Raw genomic sequence first — 27,851 nt, 5'->3', positions numbered from 1 at the left:
CCAGCGTGAGCGGTGACCAGCGATGCGGCGGCGAACGGTCGCCGCAAAGCGGCGACCGGTGAGTCGTCTTTGCCAATGTGCAGTGTTTTCGTATCGCAACTAAGTCACGTTACCTGTAAAAGTCGGGCCGCCCTTTCACTAATAATCACTGATTAATAGACCCAAAATATAACTTCGTCTATCATCAACTAATTATCTAGATTGCATCATACTGTGCACACCGACCGCAAATCAGTCATAGCGTAACATGACCCATCACAAAAGGTCGGGTCAACCCCATCGGAGAGCTGACCTGGTGACCTTCATGTTTGGTACAATCGAACATCCAGGGAAGCTGATCCCGGAAACTGATAAAACTAGTGATATAAATGCTTGAAGTTGAGTTTAGAATTCCAATATTTAGCTATAAATATTGGAATATTTAATATTGGAGTATAGGCCTATAGTATAAAACAAACCAGAAAATCATCTCTGACATAAAATTATTAATTATATTTGAAACGTGATGAACCAATCACTTTACTGGGACCTTCAACCTGTGGCCCTTATGGCCTTTCAAACATCCGCGAGGAACAACAGTAGGCCTACCAGGAACAATGAGCTAAATTAATAGGGCCCTAGTTATTTAATCAAATTAAGTATATAGTATGTCCATGATCAAATTCACACACAAAAAACATTTTGTAAAGTTTGTTTTGATAGTCGGAATATTAAACTTAATAATTTAATGACAAATTACTGAAGTAGGCCTATATGCAAGTTGGCGTTATTGCATACAATCAAGCAATGTTCTGGTGAAACAAAATTTTAAAAGAGGCATGGCTAGGCTAAACAAGCACAAAATCAATTTTTACCGCATTTTGTTGTTTTGGTTTTGGGGGATTTTTTTGGTTGAAGAAATTCAGCAAACACGTCATTTTGAAGTAAATGATGACAAAATATTTTTTGAATATTTTTTTACATTAATTTTGTTCATAAGCAATATGAAATCATCTGGTATGAAATCTAGTCATGTAGTATTAATAAATAGGCTTAGAACTGATTTGACAGTAAATTAGAAGCATATTATTACACGTGATTTTACACCCCAACTCAGACCACATAGGCCTACATACAGGAAAACAAACCTGTCTTGATGTGATTTTTTTACTCCAAGAGTAGAATACAGTCAACAAACTTTTAATTTGATTATTGTGACCCATCATTATTATTTGATTATTGCGAGCTGTCTAGAGAGCAATGCTGCAAAGCCAGCTAGCTGCATGCAGCCACAGATATTGTGATGCAGCTATGCAGGTCTGGTCCAAACACTTGGTCCGACTCTAAAACCGCAACTAATTACCACCTGTTGTCCAAGCAGCGGGGTGTCATGATGGTCATGAGTGAATTTCTTGGCTGGCGTGATTGATATAAGTAAGCCGCACCTCTAATACCATATAAGGATGGAGAAATGCCAAATAAGGCTGGAGAAACTTTGGGGAAACTCTTATTGTTGAGTCTTATGGCAGTGCGATACGAAAAGTTTCATGTTGACACAGACTGGGAAACCAACTCAATTTTAACCATGCTATACTCCTACACATGTTGGTAGCTCGCGGGTAGTAATCAGTTTTCCAGTCTGTAACACAGACTACCATCTCGTAGGAACCAATGGTTAAGAGAAAATTGGGTGAGTTTTCGATTATTTGATCCACAATTTGGGCTGAAATGTTTTGGCAACCCTGGAAACATTCAATATTATGGTTATGAACCCAGTGGGTAGCAGAATTTTTTTCAGAAGGCGGCGGGTGAAATTTGACTCTCAGAGGGAGGGTAAAATTTTACAAAAATGGTCAAAAAAGGCCTATAAATCTAAACAATTTCAGCGACCAACATCTGGGAGGTCGACCAGCATCCGGGTACCACCACCCACCACTCCCGGTAGATATGTTAAAACGTGCTTTGGGCAAATTTTTGTGAAATTTTCTTGTTAATTTAGAGGATCATTTATTGCTAGAGTGTTATAAAATTGTGCAAAAAGGGGTTAAAACAGCCCATTTTCCCCGTATCTGTATGCTTTCTACATAAAGCAATTTCATCTCTATTTCTTATCTTTTTTTAGAGGAGGGGGAGCAGCCTGATCAATATCCTCCTAGCTGAACATCTCAAGTCTAGCTGTCAATTTATTCTTCATGATTATCCATTTGTGTTGCTACATTTATATTGAGTTTATAGCACATAATGAATCCATGTAAACTGAATCTGTCTGAAGGCTTTCAACTTGATATTATCTTACATTCAGCTTGGACTCTGTCACACATTTAGCACTCTGTGTGCTAGCCAGATATTTCAACATAAAAATTCAAAGTTTTGAGATTTTTTTCTCAAAATATCAAGAGCTATCTCAAGAACCATTGGACATGTACTAATTTAATGCATTTTTCATGCTGATATATATTCCAAATATGGTAATGACAATGTTCAATTCTGATATGTTTGAATTTTTAAAGAATATTTGAAACTTGTTGACACCCGCATAGAGAGGCCAATAGGCTCAGATTGATTTCAGATACATTGTTTTGTTTCTCCAAGAGTAGAAAATATGTTTATGTCTACATGTAAATTAACTTTAGGTATGTGACCAGGTTGACAGCCTCGTCCCCCATTTTTCCTCATCATAACTGAGATTTTGGTGTGAGAAGGAAGCTCATATTTTTCATATACACAGTAAAATTTAACACCGAGATATGATTCGTTTGAACACAAATGGTGACAAAAAGTGGTAACTGCCATTGGAATTATGTACTATCCTACAAAATATGGGGCATTGTTATACACATTTTTGCTCCTCATACATATTTAAAGCAAAATTTGGCAACAAATTTGGCAGCAATCCAGATCGGCCCGCAGCTATGTATTTTAACTGTTGGTCATGCAAATACAGTATATTCAAAAAGGTCCCTACAGTAGGGTGCACTATCACACCCCCAACAGATTTAGACTCCATGTAGTAAGTGCTTGATAACATGCGACACTTTTGGAATAAAATTTGTCACATTTTTGTGTGAAAGTGCGAAACCAATAACGACATCAATCAGTCAATCTTGGCCGCAATATGTGATCTGATCTCTCTAGGGTAAAGCTTAGGCCACAATTGGGAATTTGAGATACAGGGAAAAATTAAAACAGATATCCAGTATATATTTTAAAACAATAAAATACATTATAAAGCTCATCCAAGTATGTTAGGGATTTATAGCACAATGAGGCCTAAAAAGTTTGTACTGCACTTAATACAGCTGCTATTAAGTCAGGGTCAATCGGTCTGTAATTTCAAATACAAAATATATTGCCACCAATACTGAAAAGACAAGTTTTGGGGCGTGGTCATTGTAAATATGATCTTGATGTTCATTTATCATACATGTAACCCTCTAGTTTTCGTACATTTGGTGTAGTATTTTCCTGGCATCTGATCATAGGATCTGATCATGGAGCTAATTGCGTGGTACTCAAGTTTGGTTTGGGTAGGGATGTGCTGCTAAAAATTCAAAAGTGGTGTATTTATTTCAAGAAATTTTGACCCATCGCTATACTAAAAGTCAAAATTTTCAGCCAAATTTGAAATGTAAATTGACAAAATTTTCAGCAATTTTTTTACATGGAAAAATGGCCCATCAATACCAAATTGGCTTGGAATATGGGCATTGATATATATTGTACACTATTACTAAATGGTCGCAAATGCGACCCATGTTTGCCTCACATCCCCCATGTGATCATTTACCGAGTATCCCCCTAGGAAATGTAGTTAAAGATTAAAAGTGAAACTATAAGCACAGCAGTATTGTAGGGAGATAATTATTAAGGGAAGTCACTTGAAATCAACTGAACTCTTTATTCAACTCAGTGTTCCCCAAAAACAGTTGTTTGAAGTGTTGCCAAAAACACTACTTGAAGCCCAATTGGACAATTTGTGATCAAATTCTGTTCTATAGAAACTCAGCATTTAAAGAAACGGGCCAAGAATTTTGTTTCATTTTGCAAGAATTTTGCATTCTGGCAATTGCAAGTGGCAACTAGCACTATAGTAAAAAGCCTCTGCTCTATCCACAACAATCTACTGTCTATCTGCCTTTGCACACACTCGCTGTTTGGATATCACCTCTGCTCTATCCACAACAATCTACTGTCTATCTGCCTTTGCACACACTCGCTGTTTGGATATCACCTCTGCTCTATCCACAACAATCTACTGTCTATCTGCCTTTGCACACACTCGCTGTTTGGATATCACCTCTGCTCTATCCACAACAATCTACTGTCTATCTGCCTTTGCACACACTCGCTGTTTGGATATCACCTCTGCTCTATCCACAACAATCTACTGTCTATCTGCCTTTGCACACGCTCGCTGTTTGGATATCACCTCTGCTCTATCCACAACAATCTACTGTCTATCTGCCTTTGCACACACTCGCTGTTTGGATATCACCTCTGCTCTATCCACAACAATCTACTGTCTATCTGCCTTTGCACACACTCGCTGTTTGGATATCACCTCTGCTCTATCCACAACAATCTACTGTCTATCTGCCTTTGCACACACTCGCTGTTTGGATATCACCTCTGCTCTATCCACAACAATCTACTGTCTATCTGCCTTTGCACACACTCGCTGTTTGGATATCACCTCTGCTCTATCCACAACAATCTACTGTCTATCTGCCTTTGCACACACTCGCTGTTTGGATATCACCTCTGCTCTATCCACAACAATCTACTGTCTATCTGCCTTTGCACACACACTCGCTGTTTGGATATCACCTCTGCTCTATCCACAACAATCTACTGTCTATCTGCCTTTGCACACACTCGCTGTTTGGATATCACCTCTGCTCTATCCACAACAATCTACTGTCTATCTGCCTTTGCACACACTCGCTGTTTGGATATCACCTCTGCTCTATCCACAACAATCTACTGTCTATCTGCCTTTGCACACACTCGCTGTTTGGATATCACCTCTGCTCTATCCACAACAATCTACTGTCTATCTGCCTTTGCACACACTCGCTGTTTGGATATCACCTCTGCTCTATCCACAACAATCTACTGTCTATCTGCCTTTGCACACACTCGCTGTTTGGATATCACCTCTGCTCTATCCACAACAATCTACTGTCTATCTGCCTTTGCACACACTCGCTGTTTGGATATCACCTCTGCTCTATCCACAACAATCTACTGTCTATCTGCCTTTGCACACACGCTGTTTGGATATCACCTCTGCTCTATCCACAACAATCTACTGTCTATCTGCCTTTGCACACACTCGCTGTTTGGATATCACCTCTGCTCTATCCACAACAATCTACTGTCTATCTGCCTTTGCACACACACTCGCTGTTTGGATATCACCTCTGCTCTATCCACAACAATCTACTGTCTATCTGCCTTTGCACACACTCGCTGTTTGGATATCACCTCTGCTCTATCCACAACAATCTACTGTCTATCTGCCTTTGCACACACTCGCTGTTTGGATATCACCTCTGCTCTATCCACAACAATCTACTGTCTATCTGCCTTTGCACACACTCGCTGTTTGGATATCACCTCTGCTCTATCCACAACAATCTACTGTCTATCTGCCTTTGCACACACTCGCTGTTTGGATATCACCTCTGCTCTATCCACAACAATCTACTGTCTATCTGCCTTTGCACACACTCGCTGTTTGGATATCACCTCTGCTCTATCCACAACAATCTACTGTCTATCTGCCTTTGCACACACTCGCTGTTTGGATATCACCTCTGCTCTATCCACAACAATCTACTGTCTATCTGCCTTTGCACACACTCGCTGTTTGGATATCACCTCTGCTCTATCCACAACAATCTACTGTCTATCTGCCTTTGCACACACTCGCTGTTTGGATATCACCTCTGCTCTATCCACAACAATCTACTGTCTATCTGCCTTTTGCACACACTCGCTGTTTGGATATCACCTCTGCTCTATCCACAACAATCTACTGTCTATCTGCCTTTGCACACACACTCGCTGTTTGGATATCACCTCTGCTCTATCCACAACAATCTACTGTCTATCTGCCTTTGCACACACTCGCTGTTTGGATATCACCTCTGCTCTATCCACAACAATCTACTGTCTATCTGCCTTTGCACACACTCGCTGTTTGGATATCACCTCTGCTCTATCCACAACAATCTACTGTCTATCTGCCTTTGCACACACTCGCTGTTTGGATATCACCTCTGCTCTATCCACAACAATCTACTGTCTATCTGCCTTTGCACACACTCGCTGTTTGGATATCACCTCTGCTCTATCCACAACAATCTACTGTCTATCTGCCTTTGCACACACTCGCTGTTTGGATATCACGATCCAAGGGAACTGATCAAGTTCTAGTGGCAGCAGCTCAAAAAATTTACGAGAATTCATCTCTTTAGTTTCACGCAAACCAGTTAGGAGAATCTATGCAAGAATGGATTCTCGCCCAATTTCTAGGCCTGAGAAAATTGGGCGAATTTAAATTTTAAGCTGTGTTGCTACAAATAGATGGTTGTCAACTCTCATTGCATTAGGTGTAAAGTCTCATGAATTTGGGAAACATTGTCACATTTTCATGTGTTTATGCCTTTTTGTTTTCGTTTGAGTAAGTTTACTGTGTTGCTCTGCCCTCTACCTGATTGCCTCCTTGACGAATACAGGTTTCAGCCCTGGTCCTCATTGCATCAATTGTGTTGCATGCCATCCTTGTGCGCCAGATACTTGAGAAGCAAGCAGTAATATGGTTGCTAAGAGCTTGGAGGTTAGCTGGTGGTCCTCGCTCATAGACGTCCTTTGTATTTTGCCCCAAAGGAAGAAAAGGAAGTGATGTGAGGCCTGGTGATCTTGCAGGCCACTCCACAGCATGAACCGTCCCTTGGACATAGTGAAAACGGGTACATTTTTTTAAAAGGGCATATCTTCCAAAGTTGCGAGCCGATTGAAATAATTGTTTTGGTTTATTAAAGCTAACATTTGGGCTATTCCAAAAAATAGGTGCACACCCCCTATAGAGAAGTAAATCAAAGAAATGTCCGGATTTCCAAGTTTGCTTTCTGAAAGCGACTGGAATTCCAGTTGCCAATGTTACTGGAAAAAGCTTGGAAATCCAATCAAATGAAGGAAAAATCACGGAAATGTTAAAAATGAGCTCTCAAATTGAGGATTTCTGACTTTGAACTATTGTTCTGCCGGATTTATTTGCCTTTGGGCACTTTAAAAGTCTGGATTTCCAATAGTCACGACTGGACAAAAAGTCCGGATATCCGAACTCCTCTATAGGGGGTGTGCATCTATTTTCTGGAATAGCCCATTAAAGGTTTCTTTACATACCAAAATATATTTGATCAACTTTTCAGAAATACAAGAAAAAGGGGGCGCAATGAGGGTTCTCTTTTTGGGGGGGACACCCTGTACATGTACCTACTGATGGTTATTATGGTATTGCTGAAGAGGATTGGGCTTTAAATATTTAGAAGCTGTAGTTTCTTTGGTCATATATCATGTAATTAACCAAATTAGGCTATTCTATTCATGTGGAAGGTATTTCCATTTGACATTCATACTCCCCCTGTGGAAGATATTTCCAAAATCTTCCACAGGGGTAGTGTGGATTTTAAATGTATAGCCCAATCAAGGAGCTCTGTAAGAAATGCAGTGCATCAGTTCTCAGGAGGTTTTTTACTTCTAAAAGAGAAAAATTGGGAGACATTTCAGTGATGAGTCCTCTAATATGAGCTGAAATCTTTCGGGTAATTAACTGGGAGTCAACACTACCCCCTGGACTTATAAAGGTTTCCATTTCAACAGAAATTGTATGAGTCATGCTCATGACGATTTGGCCATTTGCTTATAGATTCTATGGTTTGTCTCTTCCCTACTTGTTGGCATCGGGTAGGTAGGGATGATCAGTAGTGGATTATGGGGAAAATGAGCAGTTGCTGGAATTTTAGTTTACTCAACTTACTCAATATGATAGACGGGGGTTCAGATGGACAGTGTTTCGGACAGACGGGGTGTACCCGTTTAGGCTCGGGCCGAGCCTGGACGGGTACACCCCGTCTGTCCGAAACACTGTCAATCCGACCCCCCGTCAGTCCGAAAATCTAATTGAAAAAGACGTCAACCTTAACCCTAACCCTAGCCCTAACCATAGCCCTAACCATAGCCCTAACCCTAACCCCTAACCCTAACTTCAGTTACATTTTCGAACTGACGGTGGTTCTGATTGACAGTGTTTCGGACTGACAGGGAGAACCCGCCTGGACATAATGCCAAAATTACCAATTGGGACATGTACAAACATTACAAATACAGGCTATATCAAAATGATTGGTACCCATCAGTTTTCATCGATAATGGATAAGCCTGACACATCAAAATTCAACATAAGATCCAAATAATTTGTTGATTAATTGTATAACAACATGTATTGAACGTTGTATTTGGAAGAGGCCGGCTTTTCAATAAACATCCGCAAAATTGATGGGTACCAATCATTTTGATACACCCTGTACATGTATGCAACAACAAAACAGGTGTGAAAAGTATTAACCAAAATGCATTTAAAACTATCTTACATTATTATGGCTTTGATCATGGACATCAATTCTGGGAGGGGAGACTGGGTATGTGTCCCCCCCTCCCCCACCTTTTGACAAAATGACCCAATTTGTTCTTTTCAGCTACTTTTTGACAATTCATGCCAAATGCCCCTCTCCCCCGGCCCCCACACACACATTTCAAGATCGATTGACTCTGATGACTTTGATCATTTTGGGATACATGTATTGTGGAAATACAGTAAGCCAAAAAATTAAGGTACCAGTTATGTTCACCTCCTGTATATCCTAAACAAAGACAGATATATATGTCATAATTGGAACCAGCAGCCAATAGTTTTTAGCTCGAATTTAAGACCTCATTTGTTGAAATTGTTCTAGAAATAAAAACACGACGATCCAAATACCCAAGGAAGATGCCAATCTAAAAGTTGCAGTTTGCTTCATTGCAAGCCCTATAGATGTGTATCATACAAAGCGTTCTCGAACAAGAGAACAAGCGCCGCGCTTCCATTGATTAGCTCGTTAAAACTTGCGTAGTGCTTTCATTGATTAGAACACAAAAGTGCAACTTTTGATTTTGTTTCTTCATTAGGTATTAGATCACCGTTTCTTAATTCTCAACCAAATTCAACAAATAAGGTCTTAAATCAGAGCTACAGAGTACAGGTATGGGATGCTTGTTTTAATTTTGACATACATGTCTTTATTTAGGATATACAGGGGTGAACACAACTGGTACCTTAATTTTTTGGTTTACTGTATGTGACAAACCAGGTTCCCCATCTCTATAATTATTTAGACCATTTAGCAAACTAATTATGTGAATTGTATGTTGGTTGATATACAATGTATGTCAGAACCCCAGGGTCAGAACTTGTAGTTGACCCCAAAAAGTACAATTGAGTTGGTTGATTTGCAAGATGTCAAGAGGACACTTATTAGCCTGGTTGCAAACTAGTGATGACATACATGGAACCAGGGGTGAAAATAATGATTTCTTTTTCAGGGAGCAACATGAGGGGAAATAATTATTTCTTTGTGGGGCTAATTTATGGTTCACATGGGCCACTTTTTGGTGAGATGGGAGCTCATGGCATGTGATTGTCCAATTTTAATAACAATGGTGATATTATTATTGGGGATAAAAGTTGTGATGATATTGACAGGGCAATATTAGTGCTGCTTCAATATTTTGGCCTTATTTTCTTATGGAGGTGATTGTGCCTGCGATTGTGTAGAATTTAGGGGCAAATCTAGAACTAGAACATTCCCTCTGACCGTGATGGCCAATTGCGAGCATGGAGTGTGCCGGGAAGCGGTGTCGAGCCTCGCACTTATCGCGATGCCCCGATTGCGAGCACGGTTCACAGCGTCGAGTGCGAGTAGCAAGCGCGAAGCGATGAGCGGTGGAGTTAGGAATTGGATTGTCATCATGGTACAGTACTGAGCACATAACTACAATCCAGGAAAAAAATAGTTGGCACACTTGCACTAAACAAATTATTGAAATGTGTGCCCTATCAAAATTGGAGAGAAAAGTGAAAGATGCATGCAATATGGTCATTTTCACGGTAAAGGGTGTAACTTTGGATTTTTAACATTTTAATCCGTAGTGTTCTAATAAAGCCACAGAATTCCATGATTTTTGGCCACATAAGTCATCTAGTTAGCAGCTACCTTGGGTAGCATAATCAGCTTTGGGAGTTACTGCGTTCAGTTTTAGCAGGCTTAAATGTACTTAATATTGCCATTTTGAAAAACTATAAAAACAGTAACATTTTTGTAAAACCCTGTGTTTTCTTCAGTTAGTTCATGGATAATTTTTCTTATCCTGAAAGTACAGTCATATGTTCAGTAAACACTGCCACATTAGATTTAATTGTGAACAGCCCTGTATTTTTGAGAACCGGACTTTGATATTTGTCGTTTGGAGGCTTCATTTTCCGTTAACAATTGTTAACAAACTTTGTGGGTGTAGCTTTGGTTCATAATTCTTGGTTATTTCTTCACTTCTTCTTGATTCATAACAGTTGTTATCTTAACTTGAAATGGGTAACAAAAATTAGTCGATTTGCAAGCTTTTAAATTTTTTATAAAATCTTGACTTCAAAGAGCCGTTTTTCCGAAACAAACTGTTCAGCAAGCTTGTGCAAATATAAATAAAAGAGCTCATCCAATCTATTTATCAAAATGTATCAAAGTAGATCCTCAAGTCACATGTTTTTAAATCGTGGAGATATATATCACCGTTTGAAAATGGGACCCAATACAAACTTTCCATTAACAATTGAAGCCTCCGAAACAAATGAAGCCTCCGAAACAACAATAAGATTAATTATCATCTATGCATATCTAAATTGGTGTGTTTCATACTGATATCTGCATTGTAATTATTACTTGATATGTGCAGAATGTTATAAATTTTAAAAAAAATTGACATTATAGTTAATGTTTGAAAAATATACTGATACCCAAAAAAAGTCTGTTTCGGAGGCTTCACATGCAAAAAACACCATACTTAACAAACGATGAAAAAATTAACATGTGATAAATCTACAATATCTGCCGCATAGAATCATTGATTCAATACACACAAGAAAATAACAGCTTAGATGATCCCAACACTGTTGTTTTCAAAAAAACTACTTCTGCAATGTTTAACAATTGTTAACATGAAGCCTCCGAAACAAAAAAAATGATTTGCCTTGATAATTTAATTTTTGTCACAACTGAAATTCAATACTTAGAAGCAAAGCATGAAAATTGGTAATTGTGATATTTTTTACCTATTTTTTTATGTCAACTTGTAGTAGGTTGTGTGTCTTGAGCTCGCCACCAAAAAAAGGTGGCGACGTTACATTTTGCAAAGTCGACTCAAAACAAATGATGATATCTCTATCAAGCGAGAAGGTATTGTCATGCTTGTGGTCTCATTTGATTGCTAAATAAAATGCACTTTCAACCCTGTAAAAAGAAATACTTGAAATTTTTTACTACTGACACTGTGCTTCATAGAATTCAGAATGGGCAGGGTGGCGGTGGTGGGGGATGTGGTGGTGGGGGATGTGGTACACACAAACTCTATGGGATTGGTAATTTTAGTAAGTAATCTGCTTCTGTAAAGGCTGTAAATTGGATTTGGACACTATTTAGCATCTAAAACACTCATGGCCTTACAGCTAAACAATTCTACTAATTGTTTTTAATAATTTATAATTGGTTTAGTCTGGAAAATACAAACTTTTCCATACAAAACTACCCGTTGTCATATTAAACACTGTAGTAAGTAATGCAGATGTCTTCAAAATCTAAAAGTTACTGTAAAATTTTAATTACTTATCCTATCATAGTCAAAGTATAGATTTTCTGAAGGAAATTTGACGAGTAATCTAAATATGGACATATTTTTTTCTGTATGGGTTAGGGGGAAAATGTTTAGGTTCAAAATATGTTGAATTGTAAAAAAATCTAACATACTTTGGGACACCCTATATTCCGAGATTACCAAACAGCTTTGATTTTGTTTTCTTCCAAAGTCAGTTGGCTCTCCATATCTTCTAACCAAATGAATGTTGTTTACTTCCAGTTTATTACTGTAAGTTGGTAATAAGCAATGCATTGAGTGACCCATTTTTTATCAAAATCTTTTTTATTCCACCCTGTATCAGTTGTAGGTCACCCTGTATAATGAGTTGAAATGTATATATTTGCATTGCTTATGCCTACAGCTTTCCAAAAATGTATACTTTTGCTAGTTTAGGGTTGACGATTGTCGAGATAATCTAATTAGAAACCCGGTTGGTGTAAAAATTCATAATATTTGTCATGTAATGCTAAGGGTGGCGAGTTCAGGACACACGGCCAGTAGTTAGCCAAATATTTTACTTTTATGATCACCTGTGTTGTTAACTGAAGCCTCCGAAACACAAATCGCTTGAATTGCCAATTCTAAAAAATAACTCCAATTTCTGTGAAACTTGGCTGGGAGGTTCCTTTCATCAAGTAGTATTTTGTACATGAAGTTAGACATTCAAATTATTTTAGGAACCCAATTAAAAATATGTTTAAGGTTTGGAAATTTCCATTGTAAATGACACTTGATGTTAAAATTTTCAAAACTGCAATTACAAACATAGCAAAACATGGTATAAAATGTAACTTATATCTGTTGACTTACTTTGGAATGGGATTTCACATGTATTCCAGCTTTCATGTCATAATTTTCTGAGGTTATGTAAAACACATTTTTTATTAGATTTTAACCAAAATGTTATGGAAATGTCAAATTTTTTATTAGAAATCAAAAGGTTTAAGCCTTGAAACAATATTTTACTGGAATTTAAGTTGCTTCTATGCATGATTTTAGTAAACAGAAACATATTTAAGTGGTTTGAAATTTTGACCCTAAAAATCAAAAGTTACACCCTTTACTGTGAAAATGACCATATGGTCGAATCCAACCAAAAGTGTCCACGGGCCAAAAATAAAAGTCCGAAATAAAAATGTCTCCACATTTTTTTCCTTTTGCCCATTGATTGATGACATATTGGCCTTATAGGAACCAAAAGTGCCATTACTAATCTTGAAAAATAAATCCAGGACGTGTGATAGTAAATGTGACATCAAAACCCAATGTTACCTACGAATACCACTAGGATGCTTTCACTATCGCAATACTAATCAACCTAAAACAAATGGAATATTCCCATTAACGCTTTTTTTCGTGTAATGTAGACCACAGGGTGTTAGGAAAATGCTAGCTCAACCAGAAAATATTTGTTTTTATTTTTATAACGCGATCAATATGATCTTAGTCAATTTATGCTGGTTTATTTTTGAAAATGAAGTTTAGGTCAGTTTCTGTATTTTATTTATCAAATGAGTATGAATCAATTTACACATTGTATAAGAACGAGTAGGATATATGTTTTCAAGAATATTAGGAATTATACGCATACACCTAACGCTTTATACAATGAAAAGGTGAAGAAACCCGGTATTCAGTAGGTAACATGAGCGATTTAACAATATCTATATTGAGTTTAGAGGTTTAAATGTTGCTATTATGGTAATGAATTAATAAAATGGTAGTTTTTAGATCTCTTTCAGATGGTACGTCCAAATGAATAAATGCTATTACCTTAGATCAAAAATTTTTGATGCTTTTAGCAAGATTTTGACCACTTCATTTTGATATACAAGTAGTTAATCAGCAATTTTACATAATAAATAATTGTTGAATGAATCCGTATATGGGTAATAATAGTGTCCTGGGGTACCGCTTAAAGTTTTTGACAATTAATTTCCATTGGTAGGGACACTTCATTACACATGTGATGTATTATGCTGTATTCGTAAGTAACATTTCAGTATTTGTAGGTAAGAATTAGACTTTTGGTGGATATCGCAATCAAATCTTCATTTTATAAAGCACTTTGAATGTATTATTTTTTTTATGTGCGTTTATTGATACTTTAGACCCTATCACGTATTAATAATGTCGGTTCACAGCGGTTGAAAGAGGATTGAAGTAAGAAACAAAGGCACTAAAGTGACTTTAATTTGCTTAATTGCACACAAATCGCTTAAAACCGTTATTGCGGACTTGTGAAGTCCATCTTGGAGTCAGTTACGTCTTGTGGCCTTTCGTTTGAGGGCAACTACAATTAGCTTTATACCAGGGTCCATCACTGTGTTGTCTAGATCATGAGACAATGAGAACAGTCGTTTTTTCCATGGTATTCGTAGGTAACCTTAGCGAAAACGTCAAAAGTTACCTTCGAATAAATCAATTTGGACACAAATTACTCAGAAACCAGAAGGTCGGTAAACATTTAAAATGAAGCACACATGACAGTTGACAAATCCAAGTATTTATCCCCTTCTAATCTTCTTTGAATCTGATTTTTCTTTTAAATAAGCAGACCGTCGTCTATTTCAGTACATATTTTTCAACAATTAAGCCGTATTCACTTTTGCATGGTGGGCATGTATGTGAATTCGCAACTTTCATTGACATATGATTTGATAGCAAACATACAGGCCTTCGTTATGTACCAATATGGGCATTGGCATGAATGGCGGTGTTTCACAATACTGTCATGATGTCAAATTGTATTCAGTAGGTAACATTCGGTTACCGAAATTTACCTCTGAATACTTGCTTTTATTGTTGACATCTCAGAAATATTTAAACGCAGGCTATTGAAACTTGGTAGAAATAAAGAGTGTATTACCCTGCACCTATTGCTTAACTATTGTTTACTATTCTCTCACTTTGTGGTCATGACACAGCTTTTAACATGTATTCGGAGGTAATGCATATATTTTACCAAACCTACCTTTGTGCCATTTAGAATTTCTGGCAGCTAAACACAATAATAAAGATGTCCGAATGCAATGCATTTCAGTATTGGAGATATCAAAGCTTGTATCAATTGCGCATTTATGAGTGATTTCCATTTTTTAAAGATATATCTAGTGCTATGAAAAAATGTATTCGTAGGTAATGTAAAAAAATACCACTCAAAAAATTATCACAAAAAATTCATAATTATGTACAAATATGTGAAAAATTGAACAGGCAATCTTTGAATACACACCTTTCAGGAAATCAATTTAGATTCAATGCAATGACTTCTTTTCATAACTGATTTAGATGTTTTTAAAAATACTTTAAGAAATATTTTGAAACAATGGGTAAAAATAGCATGTTTTGGGGTCTCTGTGTCTAAGTTTTTCACAGAAGGGGTCTTATTATATATGGGCAAGCGTATGATCAAAGCGAATAAACACAATACAAAAACGAATGCCAATTGATTAATACTTTTAAGTTATGGCCCTGAACATGCCGTGTACACTTTTGGTTGGATTAGACCATATATATGTGAAGGACAGACTCCACCGGTCCCCTCTATATCTCACCCTTCCCCACTCCCCATCTTTCAATGTTGAAAGGTCTCACGGACCTGTTGACAAGTAATGACAACATGGCTTGGTCCAACATTGAATTGGGGGAGCGGGGAAAGAGATATACCAAAAGACAGGCAAAGTGTGCCAACCTTTTTTTCCTGGATTGTAGTGCTAGGGCAAATCATGTATTTTGAGGGCTGCATGGAACTGAAATAATAGATGAGAACCAGAGATGACTTGGTGTGTAATAATATAATCTGTAATTAGCCCTAGCCAAATTTGAAAAATATGGTCTGTCTGTGGAAGACTTTTTTCTAAAGGGATATTATGGCTGATTGCAAATTTTAGTGCACATCTCAGTCATAAGGCCGTGTAAAATTAATATTTTGGTTCTCGTCCCCTCCCTCCTCAATTTCTTTGATTTGTCAGATTTTTTTTTTTTTTTTTTAGATTTTTCAATTTTTTAGACTTTGGAATGATTTATGAAATCTTCATACATATAAATAAGTTTATTAGAGAACAAGCATCACTTCCAAATCTTTTTGTGGTACTCTAGGGGTTTATCCTCAGAATCTCACATTTGAAAAAAAAGGGCCTCATCGTTTCCTCGAGCACTGTTGGAGAAGAAAATTACTGACAATGCTAATTTTACATTGAAAAAAAACAAAAAACAAAAAAACACCTCCCTCCCTCATCAATTCATGAAAATCCTCTGGACGAGAACCAAAACATTAATTTTATACGGCCTAATAGTGTATAGTCTGAGCATGGAGGTAGTAGGGTCTCTACTACCTCCATGGTCTGAGCCTGCACCTGGTGGTATGTGTGTGTAATAAAGAAACACGCCCACAAGTGACATTCTATGCACCAACTGTCAGATTGGTAATAGCACCCTCTATTGTTAGACTGAAGAAGTCCTAATGCTGTTGACAATGTAACAAGTACTAATTTATATTACTATTGAAAACTAAATTTCCCATATCACATTGATGCAATCAAGCTTATGAATCAAGCGTCATGGTAAATGTGTACTGTGTAGACGGATTAGCATTCAAACGTGAAGTCAGTCAGCCACAAAATGTGCTAGGTTGCGAAGTGTATAAGTTACATTATCTTTCAACTACCATAGGATGCAGGTGTGCCAGCAGGTGTGGGATTGAGAAGCTAACAGTAACAGTAGAGAACTTGGGCCTCCTAAAATTGCACCTGACTATCTTTTGAAAGTGAATTTTTCTTGTTAACTCAAACTCCAATTTGCATTTTTCTTTAAAAAGTAGCCCTTGTCTGTAGTGTACTTTTGATGATCAATTACTGAAAATGTTGACTAACTCTGACAATGAGCAGAGCCCACTCCCACTGTGCCAATGTGAAAAATGTCTTTCTTTTTTTCTTAACAATGTTGATTCAGACCTTTTTTAAAGGACAAATTCTCAAAAGATCAGCTTTGTTCAAATCAGCTCTTTTTTGAAGGACAAAGATCACAAAAGGTCCACTCTTAGCCCCCCCCCACCCCTGACAAATTAATAAATCATGGCTACATGTCTCATTTATTGAGATATGCTCTGTATACTAGTAATTGGTAATGTGATGGAGATTAACAAGTTGAAATGAAAGAAAAGAAATATAAGCAAATATACTTTCCAAATTTAACTAAAGATGATCAATATTTAGGTAATGGTGTTGGAATATTTGTCTACAATGGTGGTATTTGTGTAGCCCAGTACAAGTATGTATCCATATATATCAAGGGTAGGCACTACACACTTAAAACTACGGGGTCAAAAAATGACCCAAACGGGGTCATTTTTGACCCCAGCATAGTTATCAACTAAACACCATACCACGGACGGGTCATTTTGACCCCATTGATCAGGGTCATTGCAATGACTACGTATTTGGGTCAAATAGTAACCCCATTGGGGTCAAAATATTACCATATTTCGGGGTCAATTTAAAAAGGGTTGCCTTATTTGGGTTATTCAATATTGACCCCATTGGCTGTGGTCATTTCAATGACCACGTATTTTGGTCAAAATGTAACCCCATTGGGGTCAAAATATAACAACATTTCGGGGTCAAATGAAATGACCCATTTGAAAGGGTTGCTTATAATAGGGTTACTCAATAACCACATTTAGGGGTTGTTTGGATTTTTTAGTATGATGCGATGGATGGTATTGCTGGTCCCACCAGGACATAAGTGTGTCTCTGCACACTAGCATTACATAAGCAGCAAATTTATACATAGGCCTAATGCATCTGTGTATCACACTGACACGCCTCATGACAGTTCACGCATTATAAGCTTACATGATATCATTGATGTAAGCTTATAACAACTGCAGACAAGATATCCGGCCACGACAGCATGAAATTGTCCGAATCTGCGTTCATAGACAAGGGTCTATCCTTGCATCCTTGCAGTCCCACTTTCCCAGGTAACTTTTCATATTCCATCATGCAGACACACGACAATCCGCTGAGCTGCAAAATCAGAACAAATATGGCGCTGATGTGACGCGGAAAGCCGATGCACACCGTACGTGCAAATAGTTCCGAAATGCAAGTCATTTTAAAGTTGTAAAATTGGGCAACGTCGGTCAAAAAATTAGCTATATTTAATAATCAAAAAACATTAATTGCAGCTCATGTTTAAACTCATTTATGAATTGAGATTTTCAAAGCTGAACATTGAAACTGATATCAATGCGCAACAGTATCGGCAAAATGACCCGAAGTTTTTGACCACGTTCGTCCGTGGTTAAAATGACCTCGTGAATGTGGTCAAATTAAAACAGTACAACCCCCCTTACGGGGTCAAAACAACCCCAAACGTGGTCAATTCAAAATGACCACGGAAAATATAACCCCGTAGTTTTTAGTGTGTAGGCAGCCAGATTGGCAATATGTTTAAATGAATGATACAGCATTAAAATGATATTTGAACAGAGTCAAAAGATCTGTGTGAAATTCCACTTTCATGTGAATTCTGTGATGTGCCTTTAGCCGGAATATTATTTTCGGATGCATTGACACGCCTAAATACTGCCCCTACACTACACTTACACACAGACAGAGATGCATATACACAAAAAATAAAATCATTTATCTATCAGATAAGATAAAAACATAATTTATGTTATCATATTTTATTGACCTATAATACAAGGCTTGGTACCACACCCACTCAAAGGGGCTGTTCCAGTTGAAATCCATACAAGCCCTGGTGGGGGTGTTGATTTCAAATGGAGTCTGACACCCATTCAGGCAAGCCCACTTGAAATTCACACTCCCTGTGTAACGTCTTCCACAGGGGGTGTATGGATTTTAATTGGAGTAGCCGAACCATAGACAGACATGAAATGAATTAGGAGCCTGGTAAGATTAAAGGGACACTGGGCTATTTGTAAACAAATAAAAATCTCCTCTTATTCATTGTTCTAGATTTGGAAAAATGCAACCCCCTTGGGGCATTGCCAAATTTTCTGCTCACTGTGCTTCTGAGATTTTATATTGGGGTTCCGCAAAATCTGGCATGTGTAAAAGGAGGGAGCAAAGATTTTGTGGCACGTTGAATGTGGGGGAGATTTTTTTGGAATGTCAAAGGGGGAGGGGTTAGCATGTTGAAAGGGGGGAAGCATTTTTTGCCAGAACATTTTTGGTAACACATTGTTATTGTACATCCCCTTAAACCCATTCTACAATGCAGGACTAGGGCCTATATCAAAATAAATTCTGGCTTATTACGACCTGAATATAAATGGAGGTTTATAGTAGTTAACCAGTACACTGCTTCTTTGGTAGCAATAGATGATTATCAGCCCTTACATAGAACTTACTTGCCAAACAAAGGTAAGAACAACAAACAAACTCATTGTCATTTACAACCTCTGCTCCTAGCAACCAGGGGTCAAAGGTCACAAATGTCAAGTGCATGTTTTTGCAAACGCCCAATAGTATTATGTGTTTATTGATAACACTATTGATATGTACACATGAAATCTGATCAAGTAAATATCTCTGTAATATCAGTAGGTAAATTTGACTGTAGAATTTATGACACCTGTTGATCAGTCCATGTGAAAGTACAAAATGTACTAAACTTAGTACTAGTATAAAATCCCCAGGAATAGAACTGTAGGGTATTTTTAACATGTGTGGCGGCGGTCAATGTGATGCCTTTTTCAGGCACTTGTGGCGGGTCGAGGGTGCCTTTTCAGGCTCTTGGGCAATTATCACCAGCGTGTCCAGGATCTTTTCCTGCGGGGGGCTCAGCCCCCCTTTCAGAGTTATGCGGGGGCCTTAGTGGCTAAAATTGCCAAAAAACGGCTGATTTTGCATGAATTTTAACAAAGTGCGGGGGCTTCAGCACCCAAAGCCCCCCGGACACGACACTGATTTTGGCGGTCAAAGGTGCCTTTTTCAGGCTTTCCAGCAGTTGAAAAAATTCCTGGTGCCACCACTGCAGTTAAGGGCCTTTTTCAGGCTCTAGTTCCGAAGACCTATATGGGATCACTGGCATGCTCCAGTTCTTTAAAGCTTCACTTTGAGTAAAACTCCCAAAATTCAGCTTTTTAGCGAAATTTCTTAGCTCCACAAGCTAGAATTTGGCCAAATTTGAGTTCACGAGATAAAAAAAAAAGAAAAAGCAGATGCACAAGCAGACCAGTATAAAGTCCGGGGTATGAAGAGATCCAATAGCCCAGGTCCTAAGGCTTGATATTTAAGCATGTCATTTCCTCCATATGTGCATGATGGGAGGGGAAAGTTTATGTTTAATAAAAAGATATTTTTTAGTAAATATTACATCATTTTATTTAGCTTTCTTTCTTTTTTTCAGTCTCATAGCTGTTTCACCCACCAAATTCCATCAAAAATGGCTATTAATTTACAATTTTACATTAATTCTGCAAATTAAAAAAAAAAAAATCCAAAAATGGAAAATTTAGGTCGGTTGGGCCAATAGAACATAGCCCAGGAACATAGCCCCCTTCCCTCGCCTTACTAGAATTAAATTCTTTGTGACCTGGCTCTAAAACTCTCAATATTATTGTGTTATCATTGTATTCTTAGTTTGCCAATGGCCTTTTCCAAGTACAGGTCAATTGTAAAGAATTTGGTAACTTTATCAAAATCTTGTGCTTTATCGCGAGGTTATTGTTCAGTGTATTGGTATGAATTGAGAGCAAAAATTGAAACTCAACTTGAGCTAAGATGCTCTTAACAGGTGGTTTGAACTCATAGCATGACTATGCCTTGCTGGCATGAGAAATTTGTGTACATTTTGTTGATATGAAGCAAGCTAAAAAATTGGCCGAAAATTATGTGACATACTTTCGGGTTCAAAATTGAATATTTAAGTAAAATTTTGTTTAGAAATCATATTTTTGGCATCAAAATATACTTTAAACTTGCAGATGCAATTCATCCCATAATTGGCTATTCCAGTTGAAATCCATACCCCTTATAGAAGACCCAGGCCTGTACGCAGGATTTTTTTTGGGGGGGGGTGCTGATTTTGAGAAAGCGGAAATTTTTTCCATGGGGGGGGCCATTTTGTAAAAAGTGGACTTTTCCTCAAAAATTTGGACTTTTTTTGGCCAAAAAAGCGTAAAAAAACCAATTTTTTTGATCGCTACACTCGCAAATTGTTATATTTTGGGACTTTTTGTATACTTTTGCACATTTCGGGAGGGGGTACGACGTGCACCCCCCGCGTACAGGTCTGGGAAGACCCGTGGAAGACATGACCTTACATGTATCTCCCACACAGGGGTGTAGATTTCGGGAGTCACAGTATACTATAAGGGGCCTATTCTTGAAAACCCTCTCACTCGGTTATTTTAAAAAAGGTTACCACGCTTCCCTAGAATGTGCAATAAATTAGCATTAAAATTTATCTTATTCTAACAGCAAGCGTTTCTAGAATGCAGTATGGCGAAATGTGGTGTATAGTGGTAGGGTCTTGTGCTTTGCCTTAGTAAGCCCTCCCTCATGCTAATACAGGCCATTTTATATGGTCATAGACTCATACCATTTAAAGCATGGGAGCACGGTGGCCGAGCGGAACGGGCTACGACTCATAATCGGAAGGTTGCGGGTTCGAGCCCCGGCGACGCCATCGTGTTGTGCCCTTGAGTAAGGCACTTTATCTCGATTACTCCTCTCCACCCAGGTGTGAAATGGGGAGCTGTTATGAATAATGTCCATTGAGCCGCCTAAAGGTATGAGCATGCCTTGGGCATTGTATGGCTGCTGACATATTCTAACGACGGCGGAATAAATGTAAAGCGCTTTGGTACATGTTCACATGTGAAAGGCGCTATATAAATACCAACATTTATTTAGTACTAGAGAATAAAGTAAGATGGTCTGATGGCTCTGGTCTGATGGTGTAAGTTCATCTATATTTATCATCAATTTATTTCTGTCCCTGATGTTAACCAGTTTCTCCTTAACATACATAGTATCTGGTAGCTTCTGGTATCCATCAGCATCATGAGCTATTCCAGATGAAATCCCTACACCCCTTATGGAAGACACAAGCTTAATCTTTCACACAGGGGGTGTGAATTTCAAATGGGGATTAACCTAAATGGGTGATTCATTGGCCTCAATCCTGGGGGGACAAGGGGATGTGTCCCTTCCACTTTTCAGCAAAATGACCCATGTTTTGTTCTTTTCAGCCACTTTTTGACAATTCAGGCCGATTGTCCCCCACCCCCACATTTCAAGCCGGATTGGCGCTAATGACTCCATTTGAAAACTACACCCCCTGCATAGGAGATTAAGGTCATGTCTTCCATAGGGGTGTATGAATTTTATCTGGAATAGCCAAACTTGACCTGGCTAGGCAAGTGTAAGGTTATGGCATTGTCAATTACATGCATGACTAAAGGTTTTAATTAACCCACATAACATTATGCCTCCGGTCTAAACAAATGGCTATGGCTATATATTGCATGAGGCTGATACCTATGATGATAAACGGTCCAAGATATTCCACATTAGCTGTACGGGTGGCAAAAAGAGGTGGGGAAGGCATTGGGAAAAGCCATTTTGGCACATCAAAAGGGGGTAAAGAGATTTTGGCAAGTCAAAAGGGGATACCTTTTAAATGCTCTAAAAGTAAAAGGTTAGCCAAACCATGCAGAACTTCCACAGAAGTCATTTGTTGTGGAATGCCATATAGCTGAGTGTATGGCTTGCCATTATAGATATAACTCCTTCATTGACATGGAAAAGACTGACACTGTGTGTGTCTGAAATGTATGGCTTCCCATCAATAAAATCTACCGCCATTATTAATCTAAATCTGTGTCAGTCTGAAGAGGGTGCTCCTTGAAAACACTGTCCATAGAGTAACCCGGAAGTAGGCATAACTCATTAAAAAATTGTGTTTTGTTTGTCTTTATGTTTGTTTGTAGCTGAGAGAAAGACGTCGCTTGGAAAAGACTGGCACAGGGCATGTCTGAAATGTATGGCTTGTAACAAAACACTCAACCCAGGTGCACATTCAGAGGTGAGTACAACTTGACTGCTTTCTTACAGCATCCCTGATTGGTTAATTACATGATAAAATCATCTAAGTAACCAATCAAAATAGAGGCTTCAGATTCTCAGTAATTTAAGCTTATCCCCTTCTGCCATACTGAATATCTTTAATACCATAACTATAATTGGCTCAATACAAGATGTAGCCCTCTTTGTAACCAATGAAATTAGATCTTAGAGGCAGGTGGTTTGGCTGGTTGTGTCTGTGGGATTATTGATTAATGAATAAAAAATAGAACTCTTCCATCTTCAAGTTAAGAAAATGAGAAAACAAGAGGGATAGAAAGAAGGAATGAAAGGGAAGTAATAAAGAAAGGGAGTATGGGGAGAAAAGGTAACAGGCTACACAATGGTCTATTCCAGTTGAAATCCATACACCCCTATTCCCCTTGGAAAACATGACCTTAATCTCCCTCCCACACTGGGTGTGGGAATTTCAAATGGGGGTACCTTCATTGTAAATGGGTGACTTTATTTGAAGTCTACACTCCCTGTGGGTGTATGGATTTCAACTGGAATAGCCAAATGTTTAATAGGGAAGGAAAAGAAGAAAGGAAGACGAAGAAGAAATTTTTGTTTGTGGGTGCGGATTTGAACCCCAGACCTCTCAGGTTCTAGACACACAGATGGCAATAACGCGCCATGGAGGAGTACCTTGGCTGGCTAGGCTTTGCCTTCGCATATGACGTAATGCCAATCGCATCACATATAATAGGATACTTGTGCTGACAGTTGATTGGTGCTGACCGTGCTGTACCTTTTTGTGGCTTTTGGTAGGGTTAGGGTAGTACAGGCCCGTACGCAGGGGGGGTGCGGGGGGTGCGACCGCACCTCGCCAAATTTGTAAAAGTATACAAAAACTCCCAAAATTTAAGAATTTGCGAGCGTAGCGAGCAAAAAATCAGGCTTTTCACATTTTTTGGTCAAAAAGGTCCAAATTTTGGGGAAAAGTCCACTTTTTACAAAATGCCCCCCCCCCCTTTGGAAAAAAGTCCACTTTTTCAAAATCAACACCCCCCCCCCAAAAAAAATCCTGCGTACGGGCCTGGGGTAGTATCACATTAATTGATTGTTACCATATTGTAGATCAAGAGCATGATATTTACTGTAAATTTCTGTCAATGGTTCAATGCAAAATTAACCATGGTTCAGATCACAAATTGAAAACATGTGTTTATTTTGGTGTCATGGATGTTATGTTTTAAATAGTATCAAGTAGCAAAGGTTGTGTGAATCCAAGCTAAAAATTGCAGCTATGAGATACAATCTTAAATAATTATAAAACCAAAACAAATGAAAGCATTAAAATGTAATCAAACTTCAGGGAAAATGTATTATGTTTATTTAGGAAACAATTACCCAAAAGTTTGATGCATCCTATAAACGGCAGTGCTTTCAATAGGAGGTTGACCCCCTCCCACCCTCCCTCCTTGTAATGTAATGTAAGTGTGAAATATTGAAAATTCCAATCTCAAAAGATCAACGTTGAACAATGTTTTAACTAGATTTTTACAAACATTTTCCTAAAAAACTACGAAAAACTTTTAAGAAAATTTTACCAAAGTGCTGAAAATGCACCTCAAGTCTAAACAAAATGGCTGAATAATGCACCCCAAATCTGTTGCACATCCCCGTACCCTCATTCCACTAAGACCCCCCCCCCACATGACCTTAATCTTCCACACAGGGAGTATGAATTTCAAATGGGGCTACCTGAATGGGTGACTCCATTTGAGATTAAGGTTATTATGTCTTCCACAGAGGGTTTATGGATTTCAACTGGAATAGCCCATTTCAAATTTCATATTTCTCATTTCAGCATAACTCAGAACCTTACTGTAACCCATGCTACAAGAAGAACTTTGGACCAAAAGGTAAGCTATTTGTTATACTGTTGTTTTACCAAATATATGAATGTTATGTGAAATACATACATGTACTGCAGTCCAACCTCTTTTATCCGGCCATGATGAGACCAAGCATTGGCCGGATAAGTGAAAAATTATGTGCAATTCTCCATTGAATGACCAAAGTGCCCAAATTGGAACAACAAAATATTACTCAACATGGGGTAATAACACTGAAAGATGACATTTGAGTGACATTATGTTGTTCCCCATGTTGTTCTGAATGCTTGAGAGTATAAAATTAAGGTGTCAAAGCATTGAAAACATGTTTTTCTGAGAAATTTAAAAACATCCGGATAACAGAGGTCTGTATAAAAGAGGTCCAGATAAGTAATGTTGGTAGTATGCATCAGTTACTATGCATTGAACAAAACAGTGTACCACTGTATCAGTTAATACAATAGAGACAGTAGTGGGGGCATGGAAGGCAAAGTTAATTACAGAGGGGCATGGGGAGCAATTTCCCCAGTCTGAACTCTTGCCCCCCCCCCTGCAGTTGCTAGGTATGCTATACCAATTCACAATGTTATTAGGCTCACATATTACAAGCTGGTCATCATAATTTATCAATAGACAGTGGCAGCACCACAAGGGAGCATTGGGGAAAATGACCCCAGTCAGAACTCTTAACTAGCCCCCCCAGTAAAAATCCAAATTATGAACATGTCCACTTTTTGCTGCAATTTTGCCAAAAAATTCTTTGATTTTGCCCCCCTGAAATTCACTTTGCCCTCCCCATGCCCCCCCCAAAAAAAAACAAACACATCTGGCACCACCACTATCAATTAGATCAATAATTGAATTTGTTTCTATTCATTTCTAATTGAATTGTTTGTATTCATTTCAGGTTATCATAGCTCAGGATCATCCATGCCTGATAGTTACCCATCCAGAGAGTGATGGAAGACATCATGAACTCATCCCACCGATTTTATCAGCATTATGATTTCACCAGGTGCTTGTATGTATTCATCAATCGATTACCAGGAGTCTATTAAACATCTTACCTTTGTATTGAGATAGGAAAGTTTAGAAAAACAAAGTTGGGAAACCTCACTTTGAATTTTTAGCGATAAAAACAGGGCTGCATAATTTGTCAGAAAAATGTAGAATGTCGTAATGATAGAGGCACTTACAGTATTCTCCCGCACATTAGCCGTCATGAATATGCAAATAAGACATCATCATAGAAAGCGGGGTATTTTTTCAAAAGAATTCAAGAATGTCATAAAAGTGACAGTATTCTTGGATTGTTCTTACAAATTAGCTCCATGAATATGCAAATAAGAGCATCATAGAAACCATGGGGATTTTTTTTCAGAAGAATACAAGACTGTCATAAAAGTGATAAAGGCACTTACAGTATTCTTGGATTGTTCTAACAAATTAGTCCTCATGAATATGCAAATAAGACAGCATCATAGAAACCATGGGGATTTTTTTCAGAAGAATACAAGACTGTCATAAAAGTGATAAAGGCACTTACAGTATTCTTGGATTGTTCTAACAAACTAGCCCTCATGAATATGCAAATAAGACAGCATCATATAGAAAGTATGGGGATTTTTCAGAAGAATACAAGAATGTCATAAGTGACAATGATAGAGACACTTTAGTATTCTTGGATTGTTCTAACAAATTAGTCCTCATGAATATGCAAATAAGACAGCATCATAGAAACCATGGGGATTTTTTTTCAGAAGAATACAAGACTGTCATAAAAGTGATAAAGGCACTTACAGTATTCTTGGATTGTTCTAACAAACTAGCCCTCATGAATATGCAAATAAGACGGCATCATATAGAAAGTATGGGGATTTTTCAGAAGAATACAAGAATGTCATAAGTGACAATGATAGAGACACTTTAGTATTCTTGGATTATTCTAATAAATTAGCCCTCATGAATATGCAAATAAGATGGCATCATAGAAACCATATCGATTCTTTTTTCAGAAGAATACAAGAATGTTATGAAAGTGACAATGATAAAGGCACTTACAGTATTCTTAATTAGCCCTCATGAATATGCAATAGGAGAGCATCATAGAAAGCATGTATATTTTGTGTGAACTCTACCTACCTTTTATATCTCTAGTACTATCTAATCTGTCTTCCATGTGTCAGTATTGTCAATACGTGGATCCAGGGTTTCTCTGTCGGAAATTACATTGGTTTCATGGAAATCCCTTCCCACAATACATCTATTGTTATGCAATACGCATCTACCTTGTGGGAAGGAATTTCGGTCAAACTGACATTCTGTAGAAAACCCCAGGGTCTACATATTGTGTATTTTTTAATTCAGTTTGATGAATCATTTTTGTAAACCACATGTACATCATACCTTGTAAGTACTTTCTGTGTAAAAGTAAATTATAATTTTATATTTATTTTGTGGACAACTTCTTTCAATTGTAATCATGATTTAACAATTTAAAATGAGTCAAGGTATTAAAAATACCTATTGAAAGATTGACCTGAACACAATTACACAGAATTGAGCAATTGGCTTTATATTTGAAATTGTTGGTGCTCTGAAAAGTGTACCAACTTGTCCACATGTTGTACTGAAATATATATATATCACTTTTTAGTCAAAATTTTTAGTGTAAAAAGTTGAGTGTATCTGTGCAAATGTACTGAATTTTGTTCAATTTACACACATTCCATAAGGTGGGGATAAAAAAAACTGTATAAGGGTCCAACCAACCCAAATTCTGCATTTTGGGGCATTTTTTTTTGTTTTGTTTTATTAAAATCATGTAAAACTAAGTCACATTTTCAAAATATGTTGGCAAAAATTCATCACATTTTTGCGAGATTTTATAAGCTTTTGGTGATATTTTAGGTCT

The 27,851-nt window shown here is 37.8% G+C and overlaps 1 protein-coding gene across 1 annotated transcript in view; it reads left to right on the top strand.

The window, feature by feature from the left end:
- LOC140172231 (cysteine-rich protein 1-like) overlaps positions 1–26,596 on the top strand; it is a 51,561-nt gene extending 24,965 nt beyond the window's left edge. The window contains exons 2-4 of the mRNA XM_072195538.1: positions 22,964–23,058; positions 24,910–24,964; positions 25,845–26,596. Of these exons, the coding sequence (XP_072051639.1) occupies positions 22,964–23,058; positions 24,910–24,964; positions 25,845–25,897 (203 nt within the window). The 3' untranslated portion in view covers positions 25,898–26,596. The remainder of the gene's footprint in view (positions 1–22,963; positions 23,059–24,909; positions 24,965–25,844) is intronic.
- Positions 26,597–27,851: the final 1,255 nt, after the last annotated feature.

This window comes from Amphiura filiformis, chromosome 15 (assembly GCF_039555335.1).
Source record: "Amphiura filiformis chromosome 15, Afil_fr2py, whole genome shotgun sequence".
In the NCBI taxonomy this organism is placed as follows: Eukaryota; Metazoa; Echinodermata; class Ophiuroidea; order Amphilepidida; family Amphiuridae; genus Amphiura; species Amphiura filiformis.
The sequence above is the reverse complement of the archived record's forward strand: the minus strand, read 5'-3'. Positions and strand labels throughout refer to the sequence as shown.